We start from the raw sequence: 18,031 nt of genomic DNA on the forward strand, positions 1-18,031 counted from the left end.
CCACCTGGATTCCCAACCGCGCAATCCCAAACGATACCTAATGCGCACCAGAACCAGTATCAGAATCAAATACCTAACCAATACTATATGCCACCGCAAAACACTTTTACTTACCAAAATCTCATGATGATGAACCCATACCAAATGCAAATGTTTCATCAACCTTACATGCAACCACCCAAAAGATGTACGTATAAGAACTTTCATGATTGCAAACCCTCCGAGTTTTTTGGAAGTACTGATTCGACTGTAACTCTCAATTGGTTACGAGAAATTGAAAGGGTATTTGAAGCGTGTCAGTGTGAACCCATAGCTGAAAGTAACATATGCTATTCGACTGTTGAAAGGTAGGGTGATGATTTGGTGCGATTCCTTGATATCCAGTATACTGAAAGAACAAGTGAGTATGATCACATGGGAGCAGTTTCATGGGAAGGTGTGTGAACAGTATTGTGATCCGTTTGATATGAACCGAATCAAGACTGAGTTTCTTGAATGAAGATGACACCTCAAATGACGGTCGACAAGGTAGTAGAGAAGTATATGGATAAACTGAGGTTTGTACAGCAGTGGGTGCCAGACGAAGCGTCTCGTATACAGTATTTTGGTAATATTATTTTGCCAGAGTACCAAACTTTTGTTAGAACGGCTACGGCGTTGTCTCAAGCGGTTGTGATGGCTAAGATGGTAGAAAGTGATTTTCAGGCGGCCAGAAACAGAATGTTTGGTAATGTGCTACAACAAGGTGGGCAAGTATCTGATCAATCAGGATCTAAATCCAAGAAGTCTAGTGGGTTTAAATTGAGGGGTAAAAGTGGTCAGAGTAGTTCTGGATCTGGATCAAGTAAAGGGAATTGGTGTCACACGTGTCAATCTTCTCACAGTGGTCAGTGTTCTGAGGCTACAAGAAGATGCTTAAAGTGTGGTGTTGTTAGGCATGAGTCTTCAGCATGTCCGTATCCAAATAGTGTGTGTTGGAGTTGTCACAAACCAGGGCATCGTGCAGTTAGTTGTCCGTCGAAGAGTGGTAGTTCCGGGGCAGGGTCAGGGGCGCGTTCAGCATCAGCCGTAGGGTCAACTGCCTCGAGTGGGCAGAAGAGGAAGAACCCTCTGACAACAGAGGCTAGAGCTTTTCAGATGTCGGTTGAGAATGCTATGGAAACCGACGAAGTGATCACCGGTATATTTCTAATCAACTCAATACCTGCTCGCGTATTGTTTGATTGTGGTGCCAATAGGTGTTTTATGTCCCTAGATTTCTGTGCTAAGTTGGATTTACCAGTTACGATGTTACCCAAGCCTGTTAGTGTAGAAGTAGTCGATGGTAAGATCATACCCATCACAACATATGTGTCTGGGGTTGGTATAGAGATCAAAGGGAAGTCTTTCCCGGTGACTTGTTTAGTGTTACCTATTCCTAGCTTTGATGTAGTATTAGGAATGGATTGGCATAGCTCGCTTAGGGCTAATATTAAGTCTGATAGGAAAATGATTACCTTTCGTTCGACCGATGGAACCCGTGTTGTGGCCCGAGGGGAGCGGGGCGGGTACAATCTTTCGTTGATAACCATGATGAAAGCGAAAAAGTTGATGGAAAAAGGTTGTGAATCATTTCTTGCATATGTGATTGATGCGAAGAAAGAAAATAAAACTGTGGCTGATATTCCGGTAGTATCATAATTTCCCGAAGTGTTCCCAGATGAGTTACCAGGTCTGTCGCCGGTAAGGGAAGTCGAATACAAGATTGAGTTGGTTCTTGGAACAACTCCAGTTGTAAAAGCTCCATACCGATTAGCGTCGTCTGAAATCCGTGAAATGATGTCCCAGATTCAAGAGTTATTAGATCGTGGGTTTATCCGACCGAGTTCTTCAACTTGGGGTGCTCCGGTATTGTTTGTTAAAAAGAAAGATGGGTCAATGCGTATGTGTATTGATTATCGTGAATTGAACAAAAGAACAGTGAAGAATAAGTATCTGTTACCTCGAATAGACGATTTGTTTGATCAGTTACATGGTGCTTCATTCTTTTCTAAGATAGACTTACAATCCGGGTATCATCAGGTTCATGTTGCTGAATCAGATATACCGAAAATAGCGTTCAGAACAAGGTATGGTCATTATGAATTTCTTTTCATGCCGTTTGGGTTGACGAATGCGCCGGCAGTCTTCATGGATCTAATGAATAGAGTGTGTCGTCCATTCTTAGATAAGTTTGTGATTGTATTTATTGACGACATATTGGTTTATTTGAAAACAGAGGGTGAACATGCTGAACATCTGAGATTGGTTTTGAACTTGTTGAAACGTGAGCAACTATACGCAAAATTTTCAAAATGTGAATTTTGGTTACGTGAAGTGCAGTTTTTGGGTCATGTGATTTGTGCCGAAGGTATAAAAGTTGATCCGATAAAGATAGAAGCGGTAATGAATTGGAATTCTCTGAAGACTCCGACTGAGATTAAGAGTTTTCTGGGATTGGCTGGTTATTATCACAGGTTTATCAAAGATTTTTCTAAAATAGCGGGTCCGTTGACTAAGTTGACTCGTAAAAATGTAGCCTTTCGATGGACTGATGAACAGGAAAAGGCTTTTCAGATTTTGAAACAGCTACTGTGTCAGGCACCAGTGTTAGCTTTACCAGAAGGTTCAGACGACTTCGTGGTATACTGTGATGCATCATTTGCTAGGTTGGGTTGTGTATTAATGCAGAGAGATAAAGTAATCGCCTACGCCTCGCGACAGTTGAAAGTTCATGAGAAGAAGTATCCAGCACATGATCTTGAAATGGCTGCAATAGTGTTTGCTTTAAAACTGTGGAGACACTATTTGTATGGAACCCATTGTGTTATTTGTACAGATCACAAGAGTTTGCAGTATATCTTCTCACAGAAAGAATTGAATATGCATCAGAGACGGTGGCAAGAGTTGATCAAAGATTACGATTGTGAAATTAAATACCATCCGGGTAAGGCAAATGTGGTTGCAGATGCGCTAAGTCGTAAAAAGTCAAGTGAAAATGTGAAATTCCTTCGTTTGAATATAACTTTAGATTTGATTAACAGCTTAAGAACCGTTCAGGCCTGTGCTTTGGAGGATGAACATATTAAATCTTAACAAATGATCAAACGAAAAGTGGACTTAATTGATGACTAAAGACTTTAAACAATCATGTTTGGGTGCCTAAGCTTGGAGATATGAGGGATTTAATCATGACAGAAGCTCACAAATCCAAATTGACAGTACATCCGGGTAGTAATAAGATGTATCATGATTTGAAAACAGTGTATTGGTAGCCGACAATGAAAACAGATATCACTCGATATGTTGAAAAGTGTCATATATGTGCTCAAGTGAAGGCAGGACATCAGAAACCATATGGTTCGTTACGTCAGTTACAGATTCCAGAGTAGAAATGGGAACATATAACGATGGATTTTGTGACTAAATTATCTCAAACTCAGAAAAAAACATGATATGATTTGGGTAGTAGTGGATCGTCTAACTAAAAGTGCTCATTTTCTTGCTACTCATGAAACAGCTTCGTTAAGTGAGTTAGCCGAATTGTATGTGAAAGAAATAGTTAGTCGACATGGTGTGCCGCTATCGATTGTTTCAGACAGGGATTCTAGATTTGTGTCGAATTTTTGGAATAGTCTTCAACAGAATCTGGGTACGCGTGTGAATTTAAGTACAACTTATCATCCTCAAACAGACGGTCAAAGTGAAAGAACGATACAAACTTTGGAGGATATGTTAAGGGCTTGTGTGTTAGAATACGGTGGTTCGTGGGATACACATTTACCATTGGTCGAATTCGCGTAAAACAATTCATATCATTCGAGTATAGGGATGCCGCCCTATGAAATGTTGTACGGTCGTCGTTGCAGAACTCCGACTTGTTGGTTAGAAGCCGGGGAGAAACAGTTTGCAGGTCCCGAAATTGTTCAAATGACAGCCGAAAAAGTTGCAATCGCGCGATAAAAGTTGAAAGCCGCTAGAGATAGACAGAAAATGTATGCTGAACCGCGTAGACGTCCGGTAACCTTTAGTGTGGGTGAACGAGTGTATTTAAAAGTTTTGCCGTGGAAAGGGGTTATCAGATTCGGTAAACGTGGTAAGTTAGCTCCGAGGTTTATTGGTCCGTTTCCGATTAGAGAAATCTTAAATGATCAGACAGTGGTGTTAGATTTACCAGAAGAGTTAAAAGGAATTCACGATACGTTTAATGTGTGTTATCTCAGAAAGTGTAGATTTGAAGACGAAAGTCAAATTCTTCCGATGAAAGATTTGAAAGTGGATTTAACTAAAAAGTTAGTTGAAGAACTAGTTCGAATAGTAGACAGGAAGGTTACTACGCTACGAAATAAATAGATATCGATGGTTCTGATTGAGTGGAGACATAGTCTGGGTGCAAACTTGACGTGGGAGACAGAGGAATTGATGAAGATGCGTTACCCTCATTTGTTTGACCTTGACCAGATTTCGAGGACGGAATCTTCCTAAGGGGGGTAGAGTTGTAACATCCTCAAATAGGGCTTTGCTGTAAGATTACTTATTTGCCCTTAGGATTATTTTATTGTGCTTTAATATGCTTTTAATTAATTTTGTGCTTTTTTATTATTTTATCTATATGGTTAGATGCGCTTTGTGACCAGGGTCCCAGGGGTGGTTGGTTTGTTTAATTTGGACCTCGTTAGGGTACTTTACCAGTTGTGTTAAGTTGTTAGATAACTGGTAAATACCCGTGTGTTGTGTAGTGGGGGAAAAAGGCAGCCTTAAGTGAGTATCTTAGAAGTAATACTTCCATTTTCACAAAAAAATTCCCAAAATCCACCTCCCGTCCTTTACATCCCCACCTAACCAAACCCTAATTCCCCATTGTTGATCTTGAGCTCGAATTGGTCTTGAAATCACGTTCTTTACACTCTACTGATTCTTTTAAGGTATGAATCATGAGCTTTCATGATCAATTTAGTGTTAAAATGGTGTTTTTAAGTGTATTTGTTCAAAAGCTTGATTTTGTGTCAAAATCCATGGATTTTATGTTGTTATGGTCAAAACTTGATGGGTTTATAGTCTATAACATGTAGTAATTGAGTTGTGGTAAGTTTTGGTGTCGAAAACGAGCTCTAGAACGAGTTTTGGTGAATTTAGCTTGAAGTCCGTAGGTTGTGTTCAAAATCTGCAGATGATGAACATAGTCGACCGACTAACGATCCACAGTCGACCGACTGGCGAGTGAACCGACCGACTGAGTGTGACTTTAGGCCGATTGTGGAAATACTAAAAAATTGACCTATTGGGAAAGTCAGTCGACCGGTTGTGTCAACAGTCGACCGACTTTCTACGTCAGTCAACCGATTGAGGAGACAGTCGATCGACTGTGTGTCCAGGGCAGAATGTTTTACCAAAGTGCCTTTTTCTAGCCGTTATGCTGCCCGTTTGTATTTTGGTGTTCAGGATGTAAATTTTGAAAGTGCATAAGTGTTAGGTGGACTTTTAGTGGCGCTTTTTGTGAATGATTTTCTGTACTGTGCTGTTTTGTGTTAACGGACAGAAACTAACTTGATTTGCCTTATGTTCAGGTGATAAGGATAAAGAAGCCGCTCAGTGATAGATTATCTGAGCTAGTTGCTGGTATTCGGTGAGTGGGTCTATCTACGGATATAGTTTAAGTAGCATATCATGCTACTGTGGTTGACTCTTTTTCCATGCATAGTGTAGGAATTGCCATGATAGAATAATATCGTTTGCCTGATGTTGTATGTGAATTATGTGTACACTATGTGAATGGCACCAGTCGGGCCTAGGGAGACTGGGGACTCGAGACCGTGCCTAGGAGAGGTTAGAGTCCGTATGAGGTCAACCGTGCCTAGGAGAGGTTGGGTCCATAGGCTACTAATTGTGGAGTATAGTGTGAACGATGCATCACCTGCATCTGGATAACTATACTGTGAATTGAGTAGCAGGGAATATTGGTAGACTCAAGCCCGATCAGCTGAGAGTCGTGTGCTCGTACAAGCCGCCGATCCTCGTATTGTCTGATTGTATGCTAGTTGATAGTTAGCAGGTGCTGTTGATGTATATAGCTTGTGTGTGGCTTAAGCTATATCTGTTAGATAGATTCCATTCACTTAGCGGTGAGCTAATCCCCCACATATTCTCCCCTTGCAGGTTTAGGTACTGCTAGTCGGGATGGGTGCTGATGCAGAAGACATGTTTGACAACCCTACTCTGACGTGGACTTTTGTTTAAATAATGTTTTGTAATAACGTAACACTGTTGTGTAAGCTTAAACTTAATTATACGCTTTAATGTAATGACGTGACTTATACTGTGTTTACTAATAAAGTCTTCCGCTGTATGTAAAAAAAATGGCCGGTGTTACATCGGTGGATCATGTCAGAATGTACACGCAATCATTTACAGAATGCAACCTTAGGATCCCCATTTCATCATTTTTCCTTAGCGTTCTTGATTACTTTAAAGTCCATGTTTTGATTGTTCACCCTCTTGCCATCAAAAAGATCCTGGATTTTGAATATATGTGCAAAGCATATGGCGGCTAGCCTTCCGTTGACTTATTTTGCTGTTTCTTTCAAACTGGTGATACTGGGAATTGGGTTACAATTACCAAGTTTCGTAAAAAGAGGGTAGTGTGATTGATACTCCCATGTGTTTTGCTTCTTCCATTCCTGATGTAAGGAATTGGAAAAATTCCTTTGTCTATATCAAGAAATCTTTTTTCTTTCTGGAAAAATTTCCCAATGCCGTTGATAGCAGGTGGGCCACTGTTCCTAAGCAATATAGTGATCCTATTCCTGAAGATGCTAAAAATGATCCTTTCTATGGTAGGATTTATCGTCATCCTATAATACCTTCAACTCTTTCGAATTCCCTCCTTTTTAAGCTCGGCATGGCACCTTCATAGGAAAGAGGCGAAGCTATTCCTGTGTACTTTTGTGGGGAAAGGGGTAGGTTTTGCATGCCCATAGGTCTTATTTTTGTTTGACCCTTTTGTTTTATTTTTCTGACCTTGCTTGCTTTTGCAGATATGTCTTTGCGAAATGTTATCAAGTCCTTTGGGGTGAAACAGATGACTGAAGCTGTCCGTGCTAGCACTGTGGTTAAGGAGCTTGGTTCTCCTTCTTGTTCTGGTTTTATGGAGGTGGACAGTAAACCGGAGAAAGTGGCTGAGTCTAGTGCTCCCAAGGTTCAACACAGCGCTAAGGTTGCTTCGGAGCACGAGCCTATTGATGTTGATGCGTAGCCTGACGTGTCCAAGAGTATTCCTGTTAGGGCGTCTAGGCGTCAGAAGGCTGCCAGGAAAATGAAAGAGGTTGTTTCTGGTTCTCCTTTGAAGAAAGTTAAATTTGCTCTTCGAGATGAAGATACTGATGACGAAGCTCCAGTTGAAGGTTCTGGAGACAATGTTCTCTTGGGTACGCTTTTTATTAGTGTTTTTTATTTGAACTATGCTTTGTTCTCAAATATATCTTTGTGCCTCTGTAGGTGATATTCTTGATATCCTTCTTTGGAAGCTTGTTTCGATGTGTTTGATGAAATGATTCCTTCTGAGTTTGAAGATGCCTTCATGGATACCTCTAAGTTCATTGATGTTTATACCGCTCATTGCTATCATTCTGCTATTTATAACCACCTCGTCCTGTCCCGTTTGAAGCAGAAATCTGGCGATGTTGTGTGCCTAGAGAAGGAGGTGGAAGAGCTTAGGGATGTCAATGCATCTTCCAAAGAGTCTGTGCAGAAGCTCCAGGAGCAATTGTTATTGAACACATCTTGGGAAGAGGAGGTGAAATCAGCCAAGAGTGAGATTCTGAGCATGCAGGAGAAACAGAAGTTTAATGAAAAGAGGATTGCTGACTTGGAAGAAGAGAACAATGCTCTCCGTTAGGAAGCGAAAGCGTTGGCAGATCAGAAGAAGAGGTTTGATGGTTTAAAAGCAGATTATTCTGATGTGATTACCCAAGTCATTCCACATGTCTGCAGGTAGGTTATTCGCAGTAAAGAGTTGAGCACGTTTGTTGGTGATGTTGTTCTTGCTAGCAAACTTGAGGAGAGTTGTAAATTTTTGACCGAGTTATCCAAACAGGGCAAGCTTGGGCTTAGCAGCTATCCAGAGTATACCGATCAGGCTTCAGCCCTTGTTGATGCTGCATGTGCTCATTTTGCCGATGCTGAGCTCAACTATGTCTCCTCTATTGCTGCTCACTCTGATGCTAAGCCTGTGGAGCTCCTTGCCTTGGTTGCGGAGCAATGATCTTAGTGGTTGGTTTGTTTTATGATCCTCTTTTGCTGTAGTGACCTGTGTGCTAATTACCTTATGTCTAATGTACTTTTATCAGGCATGCGTGCCGGCTAATTTGGGGCTTTGATGCCTATAAACAATTTGTATTCAGTATTTTGTGGGTTGTCATGCCCATCTATGTGTCATTACTCTAATTAACTTTTAAGCAGGTTATGTCTTTGGGTTTTTTTGGCTGCCTTTCGGTCATCTAGGTGTGACCCTTTAGTGCCGAAATATGTGCACTTATTTCCTTGTAGAATATTCCCTAATACCTTTTTGTGTATTGCTTGAGTTAGGGAATACTTTGCATCAGCTTCGACATACTTCTTGGGTTACCTCTGGCATATTGCTAGAGTTTGGCAAGTATTCCTTTTGGGAATATTTTACAATAGCTTCGGTATACCTCTTGGGTTACCTCTTGCATATTGCTTAAGTTTGACAAGTATTCCTCTTGGGAATACTCTGCAATAGCTTCGGTATCCCTCTGGGATTACCTCTTGCCTATTGCTAGAGTTTGGCAAGTATTTCTTTTGGGAATATTTTGCAATAGCTTCGGTATACCTCTTGGGTTACCTCTTGCATATTGCTTAAGTTTGACAAGTATTCCTCTTGGGAATACTCTGCAATAGCTTCGGTATCCTTATGGGGTTACCTCTTGCATATTGCTAAAGTTTGACAAATATTCCTCTTGGGAATACTCTGCAATAGCTTCGGTATCCCTTTGGGATTACCTCTTGCATATTGCTAGAGTTTGATAAGTATTCCTCTTGGGAATACTCTGCAATAGCTTCGGTATACCTCATGGTTACCTCTTGCATATTGCTTAAGTATGGGAAGCATTACAATATTAAGCTTGGTGTTTTCAAAAGATAGTAGGATTGCATTCAAATTTCTTGTGGTAGGAAGCGTGTAAGTTTCAACTACCCATTACAAATTTTCCTACTTTCATATAACTAAAAGTCTAGAAATAAAAATTTCGAAGGTTTACTCCGTTCCAGGTTCTGGGGATCTGTTTTCCCTCCATGGTTTCAAGTTTGTATGAACCATTCCCAAATGCTTCGGAGATTATGTATGGGCCTTCCCAAGTTGGACCCATCTTCCCTTCGTATTCTACTTTATTAGTGCTGTTGTGCCTTAGGACATAGTCCCCGACCTTGTATACCAATGTTTGACTCACTTGTTGTAATACTTCTCAATCGTTTTCTTGTATGCTGCTTCCCGAATCAGCGCAACTTCCCTTCTTTCCTCCATGAGGGCAAGGTTAAGACGGAGGTTCTACTCGTTCTCTTCAAGGTTCGCAGTTCTGTTGGTTAATACCTGTATCTCTGTGGGCAGTACCGCCTCAGTGCCGTAAACCAAACTGTAGGGGGTTTCTCCGTTACTCCTTTTGGGGGTGGTTCAGTGTGCCCATAGAACTAGGGGGAGTTCTTCCATCCATCCTTGGTGGCATTTACCCAATTGCTTCTCGAGGCCTTTTAAGATATCCCTATTGGTTACTTCAACCTGTCTGTTACCTTGTGGATGGTATACGAAAGTGAAGGTTTGCTTTATCTGCAGTTTCTCGCAGAACCCCGGGAAGATAACTTCAGCGAATTGTTTACCATTATCCAAAACGATTTCTTGGGGTATCCCAAACCGACACATGATGTGTTCCCAGACGAATTTTTCTATATGTTTCCCCGTCATGGTGCTTAGTGGTCTTGCTTCTGTCCACTTTGTGAAGTAGTCTATAGCAAATACCAACCATTTGTAGCCTCCCGGGGCCTTGGTGAGTGGACCTACTAGATCTATGCCCCATTTTGAAAAAGGACATGCTGATAGCACCGATATCATCTCTTGCTTTGGCTGTTTTTGAACTTTAGTGTGGATCTGACATGGCTCACAGTTTCGTAAGAGCGTGACAGTATCTTTGTGCATGGTTGGCCAGTAATACCCCATCCTTAGTATCTTTGCCACGATTGACCTTGGTCCGGAATGAAGTCCACATATACCTTCATGCATTTCTCCGATGATCATCGAAGCTTGGTTTGGTCTGACACATTGAAGCCATGGGGTAAGGAAAGATTTTCTGTACAGGGCTCCGATCATCATTTTGTATGACGGTGCTTTGATCCGGATCTTTCGTGCTTCCTTTTTATCTTCGGGTAGAATTCCGAGTTCCAAGTATTCCCTTATTGGCTTCATCCATGTGTTTTCTTCTTCAATGATTAAGTCATGGACTTCCTGAGCTTCGATGGACCTTTTTTCTAACACTTCAACCAATACTTCTTTTGCCAGGTGCACGAAGGTGATAGAAGCTAATTTGCTCAGGGCATCTGCTTTCTTGTTTTGACTCCTTCTCACATGTTTAATTGTGAAGCTTTTGAAGCTTTCTACTAGTTCCCTGACCTTTGATAGGTAGAGTTGTATGGTAGGTTATCTTGCTTCGAAGATACATAAAACCTGGTTAGCAACAAGTTGGGAATCTACAAAGGTTTGCAAATGCTCAATGTTCATCTCTTTCGCTATTCTGAGCCCGGCGAGAAGAGCTTCATATTCTGCTTCATTGTTAGTTGTGTTGAATTCGAAGCATAGCGCATAAGTAAACTCTTGCCGTTCTGGGTTAATTAACATAAGCCCTGCCCCTGAGCCATCAGAGCTAGAAGCTATGTCGATGAACAATTTCCATTCCTTCGTTTCAACAGGCGGAGTGATAATTTGTGCGAAGGTAGAGTCACTCCCTTCGTCTGTCTCCGTTGTTTCTGCCATGAAGTCTGCTAACACTTGGGCTTTAATTGAATGACGAGCTTGGAATTTGATGTCATGTTCCCCGAGTTCTATGGCCCATTTGGCCATTCTACCCGACTTTTCTGGCTTCATGAGGACCTGCCTAATTTTCTTGTTAGTTAACACAATGATAGGATGAGCTTGAAAGTACCTTCGTAGTTTCCTTGCTGTATGAACTAGGGCGAGCGTGAGCTTTTCGAGTTCTGGATAGTTGACTTACGCACCTTGTAGAACCCGTCTTACGAAGTATATGGGACCTGTACCCTTTCTCGCTCTGATACTAACACCGCACTGATGCATTCCTAGGACGTTGCTAGGTAGAGATAGAGTGTTTCCCCTAGCTTCGGCGACGTTAGGGTTGGCAGGTTAGCCATGTGTGCCTTCATATCAACGAAGGCTTGTTCTGCTTCTTCGGTCCAAGATATCTTTTTCGCTCCCAAACATCCTTTTAAAACTTTGAGGAAAGGTAATTGCTTTTTAGCCCCTGGACAGAAAATGGCTTAATGACGCTAGCTTCCCGTTTAAACTCTGCATTTCTTTGACTGTGGTTGGGGTTTTGAGTTATTGTAGCTTGTCTACTTTCTCTGGGTTTGCTAAGATTCCTTTCTTAGTGATATAATATCCTAGGAACCTTCCTTCTTCTACCCCGAATGAGCATTTCTTGGGGTTTAGCTTCATGTTGACTGTCCGAAGAGTGTCGAAGGTTTCTTGAATGTCTTTCAACAAAGTGATTTCTTCGAAGCTTTTGATCACCATATCGTCAACATAAGCCTCCAAGTTTCTCCCCAATTGCTTACGAAAAACTTTGTCTACCAGCCTTTGGTATGTAGCTCCAGCGTTCTTTAGTCCGTTGGGCACCTTCTTATAATAGTAGATCCCCTTACTTGTGAAGAATGATGTCTTTTCTTCATCTTCTTCGGCCATTTGAATATGATGATAACCCTTGTAGGCGTCAAGAAAACACTTATATTAGTACCCGGTTAGGGATTCTACCTTCCAATCAATCTCCGGCAGAGGATAGCATTCCTTTAGGCAAGCTTTGTTGATATTTGTGAAATTGACACACATTCTCCATCCTTCATCAGATTTCTTCACCATGACGGGGTTTGCAACCCAAGTGGGGCATTTTGTTTCTCGGATTATGCCAGCTTGGAGTAGTTCTTCAACCTCTTTGCAAGCAGCCTCCTCTCTCTCGTTGGTGAGGGTTTTTTTCTTCTGATGTATCGGCTCTAGATGCTTATATTCGTTGCGCTTATGCTCTCTGGAGAAGGTCGTTCCATCGATACTGAGCGTTCGAGGGATGCCGGTCATATCTCCGTATTCCCAAGCGAAGATATCAATATTGGCCTGTAGTAACTTGTGAAGCTTTTTCTTCATTTCCGTAGGTAGTGAACCTCCGATAGTTACTTCTTGCTCAGGGAACAGAGGATTGATGGAGATTTTCTCTTCACTCAAACCTTCCTCTCTATTTTTAAGGATACATTCCCCTAGCCTTTCCTTCGTTTCCCTGATAGCCATGATTACCTTTTCTCGATCATAGGTTGAAGCTAGGGTACCAATCCCTTCGGGCGTATAGAACTTTACTAATTGGTGTATAGTAGATGTAATTATTCCCATCTTCATCATGGCTACTCTCCTTAGTAGAATGTTATGCTGGGAGGTGGATCGGACTACTACAAAGTCTAGTGTTTTGGTCCTGGACAGCGGTGGTTCTCCAATGGTGGAATCGAGGTCTATCTCTCCGATAGGCCAGCATCTTTCCCTGGAGAATCCGACTAGAGGTACTCTTGGTGGACTTAGGCGGGCTTTAATGGCAGGGCTAAGCTGATCGAAGCAATGCTCATACATGATGTCGCATGCACTGCCGCCATCCAAGTAAACTCGATGTACTTCTCTCTCGAAGATTCGTCCATTGATTGTAACAGGTTTATCGGAGGGAGTGATTGTATCAAGTGCTAGGAAGGAGATCTCTTCCCAGTCTATCACTCCGCTTTTTCTTCCCCTCTTGTAGGTCCTTAGTTTCTCGACGGCGAAGCATTCTGCGATCGTCAGTATGGCGTTGTCTGCATTTGGTTTCTTTTTTTCGGGCTTAGGTTCTTGCTTCGGTACCTTCGGGTTTTGTATGACCTTTACTAGATGCGTTAATTTTCCAGATTTGACTGACTCCTCTATTGCCTGCCTCAACTGTATGCAGTCGTCCGTTTCGTGCCTGAAGTCATTATGAAAGTCGCAAAATTTTCTTGTATCTCTTATCTTTCCTTTGCTATTCGGCTTTGGTGGAGCTTTAAAGGCTTGGGCAGCCCTTTCGGTAGCTAGGATTTCTTTAGTTGACTTTATCAACTTTCCGAGGATCCCGGGGGTGTTTTCCTTTATGTAAGGGGAGAACCTGTTCCGCTCGTTCCTTCTTCCGGACTTTTCTTCACGGTGACTTGCCTTTTCTTTCCGCTTAAAACCCTAGGATACTTTCTATACGAAGCTATTGGTGATGTCTTTAGCATCTAACCAAACGTACGCTTTGTCTAGCAAAGCTTCGTAAGTGTCGGGGAGATCTCGGCTAAGATGCTCCACCAACGCTCGGGTCCTACAGCCGTATAAGAGTCCCGAGATTCTTTGTGACTCGGGGAGTCCAGGGATCTGTTGGGTTTCATCTGTATACCGGATGAGAAAAGCTCTGGAAGCTTCGTTTTCCTTCTGCTTGATACTGTGGGCAGCAACATGATTCTTCTTGTGTTTCTTTTGCTGGCTGAACTTCGACCTGAAGAGTCATTTAAGGTCCTAGAAACTCGAGATGGAATCCTTTACTAAAGAGTTGAACCAGATCCTTGCATCGCTTTTGAGCACGTATGAGAACACATGGCAAGCTACGGCCGTGTCCCCCCTTGACATTCAAGCCGCACCTTCGAAGATATTTATAAAATCATCAGGGTCATATTTTCCCTGGTAATATCCTAGGTGGGAAGGTATCTTCATGCCGATAGGTAGCGGGTGGTTTTGTATCGAAGATACAAAAGGAGTTTTCTGACTCTTCCAGAATTGGTCTAAGCATCCGCCAATGTTTCCATTAGCTTCGTGTTGAATGTTGTTTGTTACGAGGGCGCCTCCGGCATACACATTTTGATAAGGTAAACTAACCTACGGATTATCTTCGTTCCATATTTGCGACCCCATAGGCAACGAAGCATTTTGATGAGTTACCACAGGAATAACTCCTGTGGCTGGTAGGACCGTGCTGGTGTTATGCATGTTTTGCGTAACAACGGGAAACGAACTCCCGAAGGTATATTGCTGCGTAACTGGCCCTCCAGAGTTGCTCAACGGGACACTGGTGGTGATCATTGAATGAGCCGGTTGCGAAGGCACCGGTTGAAGAGTGATGTTCGGAGGGATTGCCAGTTGTAAGATCTGGGGCTGGCTGGTAAGTGGGACACTTCTTTCTGGCCTCGCCTCCATTTCTATTTCTTCGTCAACGTCCTCGCTATCATATGTGAGGGTTCGCCGACTATGTAATTGCCCCTCTTCTCGTAACTTTTTGATAACGGCGCGTATGTTATCATATTTGTTGAGTATGAAAGTTTTGTCGATCAACTGCGGTGGTCCAGAATCACTCCGATCTGTGGTTATTGGCATAGTAGGAGTGATAGGCGTCCGTGTCCCGATTTCATGCTGGTCTACCTTTGATGGTAAAGAGAAACTGGGTGGTTGGTGATCAGATTCTGCCATGATCTTGTGTTTTTCTCAAACAAAGTGAATATTGAAGTGGAGTCCCACAGATGGCGCCAATTGTTTGTACAATTCTTGGCAACCCTTGTTGACGAAACAAGGATATTGAGGTTTGATCACTGAATGGATAATATAACAGGATATGATAATGAATGTATGATTGTTGGCGATTACCCGGAGGTACTACGAAGGTATCGTACTTTACACCACCAAGATACGAAGGTAACTCATTGAGAGTGTTGTATGTGAGTAATTATGACTTAGTGTGAATGCCTTCTCCAGAGATCATGTTCTCTTTTTATAGGGTTAGGTAATAGCTCTATCACCAGCTTTCTAGGTAGATTCAGTCTTCAAGGTGATCTCTGATGATACAAAGGGGACTTTCCTCTTTTGTTATTTAGATGTTAGTGGAAGCGAGTTTGGTCAACCCGCTTACTTCTCTCCTTCAGTCTAGGTAATCTTGTGACTTTAGGAGAAGTCCTTGTCCATTGGTAACCGTGATCTCTTCGTCACCACGTTCCTTCGTATAACGAAAGTGACTTCGTACCAACTCTGAATATTGGGATTCTACTTTGGTAGCATTCTTCTTTTATCATTTGGGCGCCTTTATTTGAGCTTGAGGATATCCCGCCCTCGATTTGTATTTGACATATGTGTTCTTGTGATCCATTCTTATGTCATCTATCCTCGTTAGGCGCGATATCTCCGTTAGCTTAGCTTCGTTTATCTTGATGGGGGGATACACTATCAGATAGCACTTACTTGACTACTTGTGCATTTATACTTGAATCTTTCTTAGGTGAACTTCTTAATGGTACCAAATTTTCATCATACAAACTCGTACTCTGCCACTTTCTGGTAACACACGTAAATTCAAGATTTATACGCGTAAGGATAACGACGACTTCATTAGTTACACTAGATCGGGAACTTTGTCTCCCAGGTTGTTATTCACCACCGTCCCAGCTTACTATCCACAAGTACTATAAAATTTCCACCACTATGGCAATCCCTAGCCACTACCGATGTTACACCGGTGTTCTACACTCTCCACCACTTCTTGTTACTACCACCACTACTCTAGATGAGTATCGTCATCACTGCTTATCACTACGGTTACGTACTACTCGTTATCATAATTCGTAACTCTTTTCATACCTAAAGACATTATTGTTTGACTTGAACCGCATAGACGTGAACAACCAGTTATACACTTCCCTCAGGAAACGCATCTTCAGAGTTGCACTAATTCTTTCGATTAAATACGAGTCACGTTAGAGATGTCGTTACACTTTGTTCATTTTAAATCTTCACGATTACACGAACTTGATTTTATGGAGTGATGTGGGAATGGAAGTATGATTTAGTGTAATATAACGACACTCGATCAACGTGGTTATATTATAGTAAGTCGTACCAAAGTTCTAATGACTCGTGATGGTGATTAGACTCGATCAACCTAGTCACAACCATGTGCCATGTACATGAATTTATTTTTCCTTGTTGCCATTCGAAAACTCCGAGAATATTGATAACAACCATACCAAGGACACACCTTTGATTATCGCCAAATCATATTTATGCTTCTGAATAAACGATCAATTCTTTCAACTTCAAAACATATGTTATACATGTATACTATCTCGTTTTTGCACAGTTTTATTGACGAACTACAAAATGCTTGATATGCTCACATCGAGGCAGAAACTCCTCTCGCATTACACTCGTACTTCCGTGTAAGGAAATCTTTTACCTAAATTCTCAATGGAGAGAAAGACTCTTCACGTTATGCTAGTATTCGCCACGAGGGTGAATAGTCCTAACCAACGTTTTCAGAAACCGATAAGAAACTTGTTCTAACAAACGTTTATCAGAAATCGACAAGATGGGAAAAACTTGTACAACTATACATTATAGGAATTCTATCTCGACACGGTGTGCCATTGTCATTTATTTCATATCGAGATGCTCGTTTCACTTCTAGACTTACAAAAAGCCTTGGAAACACGTTTAGACATGAGTACCGCGCATCATCTACAAACCGATGGACCAAGCAAACGTACGATTCAAACCTTGGAAGACGTATTACGAACTTGTATTGTTGCTTTTAGCTGATTCCTCTTACAATGATAGTTATCATTCGAGTATTAACGTCGTACCTTTTCGAAGCTTTATATGGCCGCAAATTTCGTTCTCCTAATTGTTGAGCCGAAGTAGGTGACAAGCAAATCACCAGACCCGAACTTATTCATGAAACAACCGAGAAATTGTTCAATTCAAGAAAGGCTCAAGATGGCCCGTAGTCGCTAAAAGAGCTATGCCGATGTTAGATGTAAATCTCTCGAATTCCAAGTGGAATACCACGCAATGTTAAAAGTCGCACCTTGAAAAGGTGTAATCCGTTTCGGAAAACTTAGAAAGCTAAATCCGCGATATTTTGATCCTTTTGATTTCTTGGAGCGTATTGGACCCGTTGCTTACCATTTCGAACTCCCAACTCAAACGAATTCCGTTCATCCTACATTCCATGTATCAAACTTAAAGAAGTGTCTTGCCGAGCAAGAACTTGTTATTCCTTTCGATGAGCTTAATATCGATGACAAACTCCACTTCATGGGAAAACCAGTTGAAATCATGAATCATGAAACCAAACTTTAAAACAACGTAAAATCCCGATTTTCAAAGTTCGTTGGGATGCCGATAGAGGACTCGAGTTTACGTGGGAAAGATAAGATTTAATAAAAAAGGAAGTACCCTCACTTATTCGTAGAATTGACAATGCAAGATCTCAAGGAAAAATCAACGGCTACTACTTCCAACTAAATTTCGGGAAGAAATTTCTTTTAAGGTGTGGGTAATGTAATAACTCGCCTTTTTTCGTTAAATTAATTTTAACGCCGTCTTTTTTTTTAAAATAATATCTTTCGTTATCTATATTCGTATCTTCCGTTAATTAGCGTTTTCAATAATTCCGTTATTCAATTATAACATCTTTCGTTTACTCTAGCGTATTTAAAATAATTCGTTTGGTTAATTCACGCACTCGCTTTTAGACTCGGGGGGGGGGGGGGGGCTAAAGTTTCTAAGAGGCCAAACTAGTTGACTAGGTCAACTAGTCAAACCCCACCACCACCACTCATTCCATTCACCCACCTCTTCCCTCTTTTTCTTACTTCCATTTTTGCTCTCAAACACACACAACAAAGAATCATCATCTAAATCAAATCTAGGAGGCTTACA

The 18,031-nt window shown here is 41.6% G+C and overlaps 1 protein-coding gene across 1 annotated transcript; it reads right to left on the reverse strand.

The window, feature by feature from the left end:
- Window positions 1-9,703: 9,703 nt before the first annotated feature.
- Window positions 9,704-11,164, reverse strand: LOC139849047 (uncharacterized). The gene is made up of 2 exons (XM_071838723.1): window positions 10,748-11,164; window positions 9,704-10,693 (listed from the first exon to the last, which is right to left on the reverse strand). Exons 1-2 carry the CDS (start codon window positions 11,162-11,164, stop codon window positions 9,704-9,706), a joined length of 1,407 nt encoding a protein of 468 aa, XP_071694824.1.
- Between the last annotated feature and the right edge of the window lie 6,867 nt (window positions 11,165-18,031).

This window comes from Rutidosis leptorrhynchoides, chromosome 5 (assembly GCF_046630445.1).
Source record: "Rutidosis leptorrhynchoides isolate AG116_Rl617_1_P2 chromosome 5, CSIRO_AGI_Rlap_v1, whole genome shotgun sequence".
NCBI lineage: Eukaryota > Viridiplantae > Streptophyta > Magnoliopsida > Asterales > Asteraceae > Rutidosis > Rutidosis leptorrhynchoides.

Coding starts and splice junctions, on each gene's coding strand:
- LOC139849047 (XM_071838723.1), bottom strand. CDS start 11,164: ATGAAGCCAGAAAAGTCGGGTAGAATGGCCAAATGGGCCATAGAACTC. Junction 10,694..10,747: donor CCCAACTTGTTGCTAACCAG/GTTTTATGTATC, acceptor TACCTATCAAAG/GTCAGGGAACTAGTAGAAAG.